The sequence below is a fragment of the Opisthorchis viverrini genome, assembly GCF_000715545.1.
Source record: "Opisthorchis viverrini unplaced genomic scaffold opera_v5_83, whole genome shotgun sequence".
NCBI lineage: Eukaryota > Metazoa > Platyhelminthes > Trematoda > Opisthorchiida > Opisthorchiidae > Opisthorchis > Opisthorchis viverrini.
The window spans coordinates 331,724-344,431 of NW_008751739.1; the positions used below are offsets into that span (position 1 = coordinate 331,724).

Here is a 12,708-nt window from a genome sequence, read left to right on the forward strand (position 1 = left end):
GAAACGGATATCTTGTGGTACAATGGTCGGCACTGACCACTGTTTGTTAACTCTTTCGTGGTGATCATTACGTAAGGCACTTCCAAGCAGTGAACTTTGTTTTTAGATGTTCAATTGATCTCCTAGTTATGCCTCCATATATACTGTGTTCCCGATTGCCGAAGGACCACACAAAGAAACAAATTATTCGTTACTCTGATTCGAATATGACAGTTGAACTATCAAGTCAAACCGCTACGGACAGTATAACAAAATGCACTGCGCATGTGATTTGATGCTCAGGCCGTTTCTGGTTGCCATTATTACTCTGGGTACGGATCAGACTATCTACGTTTGTCGAAAACGGTCCTTGTTGAGGGGGGCCATTAGAATCAGTACATAGCCTACAAAGCATTCGAATAGTGATGCACGTAACCAAAGAAGTTCGGTGTCCCAAACACTACTCAAGCACATCGGCAGCTGATTTGAGTAAGCAGTAGTGACTGATACTCAATAGGTTTTGATCTAAAAGGCTGTAAAGGTAACACCGTAAAAAAGGGCAAAATGTCAAAAACAATATATAGCCCAGTTAGAAACCGACCTGACGAGCGGGTTTGCGTGCCGCGCTGGGAGGGCGACGAATTCGATTGATGGATTCAATGAAGTGGACAAAATTCTCACAAAATTTGGCGTGGTTCATAAGCCGATAGTCTTCGTACACATCACAAGCCACCGGGGGACCGTTTGTGTTCATTCGTCTGGATAAGGCAAATTAAGTTGAGTGAAGATGGAAAAGCTGAATACCCGCACTGGTATTCAGTTACACACAGAAGATATATTGGAAACAAACAGACGTTGTTAGGTTCATCTGATTTTTATCACAACAATGATTACTATCACCGAATTCACTTCAAACATGGTAAGGCAGGAGTCGGTAAGACGAAAAGAGTTACGGCTACTTCGATATTCTTTGCATTACGAGTATCACATTGTAATGTAAGCGCTTGAATGTTGTATCCAACCTTGCTCAGAAAGAGCAGAAACAACCAACAATGTGTAAAGTGAGCGCGTAGCACGGTAGTTTCTATATACTGTCGTAATCGACGAGATAATGACACGAACTCTGGAAGGTCTTCAAAACCCCAGGTTTCCTAAAGCTGCCGATGAAAAAGTCGTCGGTCTAGGATACGCAGACCGAATTGTTCTCATTGTTGAAGACGAGAAGATTCAGACGTCTTTGGATGAACTGACCACAGAAATCCTGTCTTTCGACATGCCCACTGGACCCACAAGTCGCAAGGTCATGCTTCTGAACACACCACTTACAATCTAAGGAGACACTTGCATCTTAGAAGTGGTACAGACTATGACTGTAGTGTGACAGATGAAGTTAATGCTCGAAATTCTAACCTTCGGGTCGTGTCTGGGAAAAGCAAGTGGAAAAGCAACATTTCCCTGAATCTTAAAGGACATGTCTATCAGACTACAGCACGAGCTGTTTTGTTGCACGTAAAGCGTTGTGAAACGTTGTCTGTGTAAGTAGCGGACAACCATTGTCTCAGAACCACGGCTCGTGTCTGCGGATGCCAGCGAGCGTTCGGTTCTGCAGAAGACTTCGGAGAATATTTTCAGCCCCAAAAGCTGAGGTGGTCTGGTCATGTATTGCGCATGCCGAATCATCGCTTGCCGAAGAGTGCTATTCCACGTACCCAGTTCAAAGTGGCGCAAACACTGGTGGGCAACCTTTGACCTGACAGAGGGAAACGAAATCGCTGACGAAAAGTGTGGGTACTGTTGGAGCGATTCGCCTTCCAGGACTAGGGCTGTGAGTGATTGAAGAAGCTCCAAGATATGGATCCTAATCGACGTCGTTGTTAGTTTCTATCCAGATTACCTGAACGTGCCCGAAGTTTCAGATACCTCGGAGTGATTGTGGTAGGCGAGCGCTAGGTGATTTCCTCATCCACTTTTCCCTTCTTTAAAGTGAGGCATTCAACTAACTTATAGTTGTACAGCAGCAGAGCACCAGTGTTGATTTGCCTTCATGACGGTGATGAAGAGTTCCCGTCGTTTTTGTTTAATATCCTCTAGACGCGGCTCTTCTCATTAAAACGACACTTACTACTGATGTGGTTCAACATGCGACTTGGTCTGACCATCGTAGAATAGAATCTAGGGAGGAATAACCCAGAGAGTACTTGCACAGAAGTGAATGACAATCATCCATTCAATGGGAATTCGGTGATTGCTTTATACTCATCAGACCCGTGGTGTGTGGGTTTGAATACAAAATGAAAGCAATCCTGGTTCATTGTTTTGTTTCCACGTGTAACAAAGTTGAGAAACCGAATTCACATGGATACATCGTGCACGGTCGCCCACTTGTCTGTCTGCCATGCGATACTCGCTAGTCTCTCGCTCTCCTGAATACATCAGTTATGCTGAACGAGTCTCTGGGTTTCGTAGAGTTTTAGGACTGAATCATTTTGAAACCTCCGCTAACACACAATGGATCCGGAAACACAAATTTACAAATGTACGATTTTAACTCGAAATTTTGCCGAGTATAGTTGCTCTGAAAAAAATGTGCTGTTTATATCTCTCTCTCAGTGATCGCATGTATAGAGTCACAACATATTAGATTATACTGTGGTCACGAACATCTAGCCTTTGTTCACCATGCCAAAACTCATAATTGCAGGTCTACCGGATGTGACTAGAATTCCAGATGCATACGGTTCGGAAGACTAACTACATTTAATTAATCAACCAACCACAGACTGGTCCCCTTCGTCCTCATGTTAAAAAACATTGTAGGTGAGACAATTTACCGTATTATATTAATTGAAAAAACTCACTCCTTTACGGCATCTTGCAATCGTCTTGTCTCGTTCGAATAGATTGGTAACATCATAAAACGACTTCGCCAATATTTGAGCGACTACAATCAATAATAGTTGATGAGAACTCAGTTAGCTGTTTACGTGGAATGTAAGTTTCACTGACGGAAATGACGACCAGTAGGCCACAAAGAATAACTGAAATATATCTATAAAAAACAGAGCACGCTAATCCGATATCCAGTGACTCCTACAAACCGAGAAAATCCGAATCGTTATGCCGTTTCCCATGAAAAAATCTCAGTTGAGATTTCGGCATACCCCAAAAAGAATTTAAGGATGCCGTGATGTGGAATGCGAAAGAATGCTGCATCACGAGTGAATAGTTTAACAAAAGGCTTTTCGAGTGGGTAGTATCAGGTGACGAGCCACACAGATCCAAGTGATTGCCGCTATACTTAAGTAGGTTACCACGAGCTCATGATAGGAAAACTTTGTTTCGGTTGCATCCCAGCTTGCTGCACAAATGTTGTCAGAAGCGCAGAAGCTGCACCTATCACATAATATAAAAGGGTCTGATGTGTAAATGATACCGTCATTTAGTAAGTTCGGAGACATGACAGACAAGCTTGGTCCTATTAGTAAAATCGAACGACTCGGTTCAAGTACAACTTACCGGTTGCTTCTGCACTTACTACGAACTTAAGCTTGAACCTTAAATGGTGATCTGATACCAAGAATAGAATGGGCTAGAATGGGCAAGCTCGTCAGGTGGTTGAAAAACCACTGACCTATCAGGTGACGGACCAACTTCAGGGCGTCCCTGACATGTAACATTTCTTGAACATCTACTCATCAATAGTCACCTGATCTGAAGCTAAATATGAATACCGCACTGAGCTTGATTCGTTGTTGACGTAACAGAAAGCAAAAGCGAGTAGGCAGCGTATGTGAGAGGAAATCCGACCGACTTACCGGCAACAGTACGTATGAGTCACTAACTCCACGAGTGCACAGATAATTATCCAGATAGCTCCAGTTCAGTCCATTGACTGTGTCATTCGTGAACACAGTTCGGAGAGGTAAATAGGTTAGAGAATCAGGTACGCGCAATGCATAAGTATACTCCATACGCAACGGATCTTCTTGCCTGTCGTATACAAAAAATACATCCATGACTCAACTTCGTTCGTAATGAAGCAAGGAACAAGGCATATACGTCTTAAGAAATCATACAACCAGTTCTAATCTAATGTAGTTGCAACCAGTGTGGCTAAAAAATCAATTGTCGTCGGTATCAGGACCACCTAATTAGGTTAAGTAGAACTGAGAAATCATTCAACTAGTGGTACAACGAAAAGGCCTGTTCGAATAAGAGTATAATGAATGTTAAAGCCCCATTCAAGTTGTTAGGTGTCCACGTACGCCAAGCTAGGCCTATACACCCGAATTCATAAGCCTCGATACACACACAAACTCAACCATTGACACATCGGATGTCTCCAAATTGTGCCAACTTGTCAGGACAATATTCCGCCATCGAAGTGAGTACGAAAGGACGAGGGTGGGCGAAACTCCCTGGTCCCAACCCAATTCGAAATCACCGGATAATGAACCACCTTTGAAGTTGATAATGAAGAATATCACGTGAATAGCGAAAGGGGAAATTTGATTGCTGCTCAAGTAGATTGAAGGAAAGAAACCGGGTGATCGTATCAATCGACTTAATAGGCTGCAGTGTGGGTAATGATGGACTTGTGTAAACAGCTGGTAGATAAAAGGTGAGGGAAACGATTAGACAGATATCTGTGCGGATTGATGGGGAATAGAGCAGTGATAACTTGAGCTGATTGTGGTTGTTGTACCAGCCACTGAATGACGAATATTTTTTTCGGTCCAATGCACTATTAAATGGGGACGGAAGTCAATGGAAATCTCCGGAGAGCAGATAACTATGTAGGTCAGCTAATAATTCTTCAATCACTGTATCAGAAAATTTTTTTAACAACGATCCTAAACGAAAGACAGGGCTGAGTGCAGAATCCATAAAAAATTCTGTATGAGGATGAAGACTCTGTTCCACGTCCGCATGATGTGGATTAAGGAAGTTGGTCAAGGATGAAAAGGACAAGGTCATTTAAACCGAAAAGAAGCAGAGGAGAAATTTCCACAAGGATGAATAAATCAGGTCAGATGGTATTCCTCTGCAGTAGCTATACAAAGGAGACACTCAGGCATGATATACTGATTAGATCCAGACCACCCCCGATCAGAATTGTGTAACTCAAGTAGGCTCATTGAACCGAGAATGTAATAATAATAAGAAAAAATCTTTTAGCTTTAGCACCCTTTCGGTGCCTAGCTGCCATGCCACCCGAAGGTTGCACGAGGACTGGGATACTACCAGGTTGCCCAAGCCTAGACAGGGGACTTCGAGAGGCAGAGATCGGGTTCGAACCACGAACCTTCGGGTCAGTAAATCCGCGCTCTAACCACTTGGATCATCTCGCCCCAAACCTAGAGTGTACAGTATTACGGTAGGAGAGATAAGAACAAAAAACTCACTATCAACTTTTCCAATGAGTCAAATGATTTGTGTGTTGCACTGTGCCATATGTGAAAATCTAACTTCTCCAGAATGTTTTGTATTTTAATGTTAATGTATATTTTCGTGTCTATCTCGGCAGATTTAATTCCGGATGATGATATGGAAAAGTCCGGGGATATGGGACGGTATGAAACACCATCAACGGAAATAAAATGAAAGAAGAGGTCTCAGCACATTGGAAGAAAAAGTGCTGAACACAAGGCTGAGCTTAACGCGAAATCTCACTTTGAGAATCACATCACTCGTACGTTCACGTAACTTTATGCTCTCGAGAAGACAGTCCAAGACTGGTTTGTTCGAGGAAGATGGATCTCAATAGGACTGCAAAACACGTGCGCGTGGCGGACTATGAACATCCCTTGCTACTTTCATTATTCCACATAAGCCGGTTGAGTTGAAGTGCCAACAGCCTGAGGCTCAGTTGTCCAGTTGTGATCCTCACCTGACCCTATTACATTGCTGTGAAGACAGCGTCCTATGTTGCCTCCTGTCCTATGATACTAACATACGTACTGACATATTCATCGCCTATTCTTTCCTTGTCCTATGACCAGCTGTACAAACATTACTGTCAGTTTAAACACCAACAACTGGTGCTTCTGCGATGATTCGGACAAGTTTTACTTTCGACAGCCAATCATCAAATGCCGACTGTTCGCCCCTGATTTTTAACGTCATTGACTGACATTGACTCTCTCACAAAATGTGCGAAATTCATCTTGTCTTGCTCCAATGTGTCGAAGGTTTTGCTATCTGAAAAAATTTTGTTGTACATGTGCACAAAAAGAGTTCCAGGTTTCAAATCAAGAGCTTTTAACTGGAAATCAGTAATCCGAAACCATCCTGACTTTTGCATTAATCCTCTTTGGGATTAGGTAACATATCAATAGCTGAGACCCAATTTATCCTCAATGACTGGAAGAAATACTACATTGATCCAATCGTGACTACTGTGGTTTCATCAGTATGAGCGACCACTGTCGAGCACGGATCAAAGGCTGCCGTTATGTCACTGCCCCTACGTGAATGGACCCGTTGGAGGCGCGGCAGATGGCCCGCGAAAATTTGCAAACCAGCTTACAGAATAAACACTCACCGGAACCGATAGTTCGTCAGGGTTATCGAGTCGTCCACCAATGAGATGGAATGAAAAAGGCGACCGATGCTCAGTTTGAAACTGGTCTGTAATAGCAAATAAGGAGGAAAGTCGGTTAATCAGCAAAATGGCTCTATATGGACATCAATTAAAAGCAAATACACCTCAAACATTTATGCGACTTATATAACCTTGCGTAGGCCCATAAACACCCACATTGTGTGTACACACTGTAGCGGAAACAACCAAGATATAGAGAGAAAAGTAAGGCAGAGGAAAGCGAGAAACGAAAATAGGACGGATTTTCTCATTTGCACACCAGTTTTGCTTTAACAACTGAACACAGCTGAATTGCTCGTTTGAGGCCCTCTTTAAGTGAATGTGCTGCACAAGTCCGCCTCAGATTTCAACCGGTACGATGTTCAAGATACCGTAACACACTCTACGGACGTAATACATAAGATTGCTGGAAACTGTTCGACAGCCCACGACCAGTTTCGCCCTTCTTCGGGTTCATCAAGTAGGGGAAGAATACCATAAAGGGAGAGATTCAGTGAGCCTCCCAAGAAAACGGAATTGGTATGCAAATGAGGGTATTTGTCGAACTTCGTGCTATTTGGATTGACGGAATTTCGAGGACTGCGTTACTTGACCAGCCCGTCGTGGGCTTTCGAAGGGCTTTCAGCACCCTCATGAGTGGTATATCCTGCCAAAAGGACAGTTTTTTCGTTTTCGCTGTGTGCAAAATTCTAAGTGCCTTAGTAGCCAGGGGGTGAAACACGGATTTCACAATCCACTAGTAGCACATGAGAACGGAGGGTGGATGAATAGAAAAGAAGCATCCAGAAATTCCATGCAACTTAGGATCACATATGTCGATAGGCACCAAAACCACGCAGTTGACATCCAGATCCAGTCTAAAGATAGTACGATTCAACCTCCGGTTACTGTGAAACAACAGGTAGATGGAGCTCCATGTGCCATTCGTGTTATCTACTGTGAAACTAGTTATCCTGGTGACCAGGTCTCGGGAAACATTGACATGGCATGGCTGCTCCAAAGACTTTTTTTCAGTAACAAGTCTCACGGGTCAGTAATTTCATTTCAAAGTCAACAAAGGACATCTTGATACGGTACCATCATAGGGTATACACTATTTCTACAGATGGCCAGGTGGTCGAGCTAGGATCTACCACTTCCTTATCGTACATGTACTGCTTGTTCCTGGATGTATGTTTACACCCACAGCCAACCCCATCCCGGTGAGTCGGCATCCTATCCACGAGCGGAGGATGCTTCTAGAGGTACCCAGATCTGATCAACCCCAGGTGCTCATGTAACGTATGCTCAAGAGTGAGCTTCCTTGAAACGGAAGGTGCAGTAATCGCGAGATGAATGATTGGATCTAACTATAGTCGCGGCTAGTTGGGCCGGAAATGGGCAGGAATATTCAATCACAATCCCCCGTCACGATAAATAATAGCCCGTGAAAATATTTTTGAAAATCATTTTCAACCGATGAAGCTGCTGCTGCAGTCTGCTACAGAATTTACCTATTTCCAACATAGACTTCACGCCACTCTACGGACCTCAAGCTATCTACCAACCCACAAGATAACAAACCACAATCAACAAAAATTTTTGCATGTGCGATTTTACAACACACGCACGCCCACAAGAAAACGAGAAATAGATGTGTTGTTTTGTAACTGAACCAAAACCCGCTTTTCCGTTATCAATAGGGGTTGTGCTCGTCAAATCTTTTCTTGTGATCGTCCAGATAAACGTTGAACTGAGATTGACAGGTAATGGTAATGATCCATACTAGGCATGATTCTGATTAGGTGCTAATATGTGCTTGGGTGATTACATACAGAGTGTGGGTAGATGCTCATGTAATGGGGGAAAGGTTGTCGTCCGGGATCAGAAGTTTCGACAACTCTGTTGGGGACATACCGATCTTGTTTCTAGATATGCTTTCAGAACCAAACGCTTGTCATTCTGCAGACAAGTTGGAAAATCAATCATGTCCAAGTGTGGCTAGTGGTCTAAAGCGAGAAACTACTGACCGGCGACGCAACTGATACAGCTACATTCATCCAATGGATATCAGGACACTTTCCCCCAGACAAATACCGCCGGCTGTCCAACACGAATGGAATTGAAATGAGACGAATCATTACTAACAGAGTCGCCAATCCCAAAGTGAAATTCACACTACAAACCAGTCATCAATGTTCTGAATCAAAAGTCTCAAAACTGACGATGATCGAAGTTCCATACAGCTTCATGGAAAGAAAATGCTTCAGCTGATTCACATTTAATCATGGTTGATTAATTGGGTTCATATGGTACCATGATGAACTCATGGATTACGTGGGTGAAGGCTGTTGCTGCATTCTCTTGTAAACTGCAAGTGTTGTTTCCCTGGCTCTTCCGGGCAAGGATATGGAGGTAACACGAATAGCTGTTGAGAAGTCGCCCTGATCTGATCTATTTGTATCGTTCGTCAACAAAGAAGATGCACTACTTAATTCCACGCCCAGTTGGCCGAATAGAAAGGTCTTAATTAGATGGTTTCCTGTTCTTATATCCGTACAGGAGCAGATCCTCAAAAGTTTCAGCAGTGACTTCAAAAGGGACTTCACCATTGAAAGTACCCTCTCAATGGGTAGGCAAAACAAAGCATAAGTAACTATCCAGAACCTACAAAAGAAGGAACGTGTAACGCATTGCTTTTCATTTGGCCACTTCAGCCATACCGTGTTGTGAGGACACAATCACCGCTGACTCAAGATACAATGCATCAGTCGTAATGGTTTCGAATCACATCTAACTACATTAAGATTTATTGCCTTAAACTTGTCCCAGTGAAGGATTAATTACAGATGAATTTATGTTTCTGTGACAATGAAATAATCCGTTCTTCGACTAAGTTTCGGCGAACGTGTTTTTCTGGCTAAATTAATATAAGTTCGGAAAAAACATTGGTTATTAATTTAAGGACAGACATCGATATCTATCTATTACTGGTGTTCATATTTGGTTTGTGAAGACGTGCAGATACAGAAAGAATAACAGCGATAAACAAAAATCGATAAAAATCTAGGATGAAATGAACATGAACAGGAAGCTCGGCAGTAAGTTCGCGTTCTCCCAGTGAGTTTTTCAGTTCAGTTAACAATGGAAAACGAATAAAGATCTGAACGTCATTAATTTTTCCTGAACCTTCCACGACATCAGCTCAAGAAAAGGCTATCAAAAAAAGGCGACAATCCATTGTCACTTCGGTTCACTTTGCAGTCAACTAGATAAGTGCATCCTGCAAATTTCAGATGAATTTTTGTTAGGAAGAAACGGTTTAAACAAAAATACAAGACAACCGACGACAGTCAAGACTATCATCAAAACACATAAACTCGGTTCTTGAAAGATTTAGGGCTACAGGAAAACGGAAAAGTAGTGATTAGTTAGGAATTCCCGAGTGTCTTCATCTATGAGAAGAAAGAAGAGGAATACGGTGACCTTGTAGGAGGAATTTGGAGAAAAACCAGTGCTTGACTTTCGGCGGATATTTATCAATCTGCGCTTAGTACTAATAAGCGGCGCCTGTTCACTATCTAGAAGGTCGTCCATGTTCAACACCTCCACTCCAAGCATATCACAAACGGGAAATTCAGTCGGAACTCTGTTCAATCTCACGATTAGTATGCAAATTAGAGATTTATTGCCATGTCCCAGACAGACACAGTGGCTTGGTTGGGTTGTGCCACTAAGTGGAAGTTTCCCTAAAAAATGTTGATTGGGCAACAGGATGTGTAATTTTTCCTCATGGCAGGACGGGGGTAAATATCGACACAGCGGAAGTCAACAAATGGGTCAAATGATTGACAGATTTGGCCGTCTATGTACGGCTTCCCGCATGAAAAAAAATTGCGACAACAACCGTTTTGCTTTCACTGTGAGAAATTTAGTCGATTTCAAGAATATTTCAGTTGATTCACATTAGAAATCATGAGCAACGTCACAGGAGTTCCGCAGGAGTTGGAATATCAGTCGAGGGTTCAACACACGTCAATTTAGATGATATATTACGTACTAAGAGGACGGATTTTCAACAACACAATACGAGGAATTTCAAGAGAAATGTGGAATTAATATGAATATAGTGTAAAAGAGGAGACATATGGAACATGTTAAGGAAGAAGTCGGTCCACAAGATCAATTAAGGCAGCCTACTGGCGGGGTAGCAGAATAGGGGATAATATTGTTACTACAAATCGATGTCAACGTGCAACTGATGGAGAAATGACTTCGGGAAGATTATCATGTAGGGGATGAGTAAGCTAGAACAGACATGTTTCAAGTAACCTAGCACGTGTATCGAAACGCTTACAAAAGAGATGCCCGTGGCGAGACCGTAACATCCGGCAAAGCCTTAAGGGCTGTAGCGAATAGTGCGAGAAAAAAATGGGATAACAACCAGAGGGAGCATACAGACGGTTACACCTTCCACATATACGACCGCGTTAGACTGAGAGTTGCCTCAGGCTTACAGAGTAAAAGGAAAGCCTGCTAAACTAAGGGAACAGCATGAGTTGAACTATGAGCTATGGTACCGCTCGCTCCAATTCCACTTCCACGGTTGCCGATGCTCTTTCACCCTTTCAATTTTACCAATCAATCCAAACAAGAGTCTCGAATTTTTCCACCTAATTCAATGACATTCCCTTTTTCTCCGAAAAATCACCTTTCAAGCAAGATTCGAAAACGAAACCAGGATGGATTTTCACTCCAAAGCGTTCAGTCTGTTTTCTCCACCATCCCATCAACGACTAGAAGCCAAAACACCACAATCTTTAATAGATTTTACATATAGACGCAGCTTCCCGAAGCTGGGTCACATATGAATGAAACCTGTTCACCAAAGGGTAGGAGATGGCGCCAACAGCCCACAAAGACATAGTGTACATCTCCTCAAGTGTCGACTTCCCAGGTTGTCGATATCAATCTAAACCACTAGAATGATGGGTTTACTGCCTAGGCTCACACGCTCCGTAAACTGAAGAATTTCAGGAAGGATACGCACATCAGATGTATTCGGTTTCAGTAGGATAAACAAGGAGATTGAAACATTATTCTAACCGCATTTCGGTCGATTAGGACTATGGGAAACTTTTGCGGACAGTGGCTAAGGATGTGTTCGGACTCATGGTTGCGGAAGTCTTTATAGACAATGTCCTGCTTTATGATAGTTTATCAAGTGTTTATAACCGTGTCTGTCAGCTTCGTTAGCAGACCTGAGACAGAAGCCTAGAGGAAACCTTTTATGGAGAAGGCAACTGTAGTTTAGGCCTCATTTCATTGTGACATGGGTACTAGAAGACCCATCACTTGGAACTCCCTCAGAACTCAGTGGTGCCAGCAAGGGAAGACACTTGGAATGAACGGCTCTTTTGGTTGACAATCCCTCCCAAGAGTATTCACAAGTGGCCATGTCTGACGGGAAACACCATTGTATACTCCCAAGAGTGATCGGAGGGATCTCTTCTGTAAATATTAACATAAAGCCCCACATGAAATTACGTATTCATATTAACCACACGCGCGACGCATATAAAATGAGAGGAGTGATGACATCATGCGAATGAAGCTACGGAGCGATGACCCAATAAGTATGATATAGAAAAGATGTCAAGAGATGTTTTGGGTCTCATTTGTAAAGAGGCCCAAGAAAGTTGAAACCAACTTGGCTTATCCTATCGCGATAGTCGGCCGCAAAAAGTTTAACGTACTGCATTTCACGCGAAAGGGTACAAATCTGAAGAGTAATCAGTAACAATAGTGCTGATATTCAAACGCAAAGACGTCACGCAACCCTAAAGTCATTCGACTGTGCAGGCGGGTTCCTGAGGTGGGAACGATTAAAAACAAAAGTTCGCAAACCCGATTGTGAACTCTCTTCGGTTTACAAGCAGCCAGTTGTAGTGTTTGTCCTATCGGAATTTCATGCCGATATAGAAAAAAATATTCAAAATTATCGGCATCGCATATGGTAAGGTTGAACTTTATTTTGCTCATCTGCACCAGTGTTTCATTGACTTCGAATAGTTTCCCTGCAAAACTTCGGAAATGGACGAAAAATGGTAGAAACTACTCAAACTACGGACCAACTACCTGGTGGA

General features: G+C 42.7%; 1 protein-coding gene across 1 annotated transcript in view; it reads right to left on the reverse strand.

The window, feature by feature from the left end:
* Positions 1-482: 482 nt before the first annotated feature.
* Positions 483-12,708, reverse strand: part of T265_04798 (hypothetical protein) — a gene marked incomplete at both ends in the record, with an annotated part of 102,209 nt that continues 89,983 nt past the window's right edge. The window contains 4 exons of the mRNA XM_009169636.1: positions 483-737; positions 2,838-2,920; positions 3,795-3,969; positions 6,524-6,609. Coding sequence (XP_009167900.1) covers positions 569-737; positions 2,838-2,920; positions 3,795-3,969; positions 6,524-6,609 — 513 coding nt within the window. The remainder of the gene's footprint in view (positions 738-2,837; positions 2,921-3,794; positions 3,970-6,523; positions 6,610-12,708) is intronic.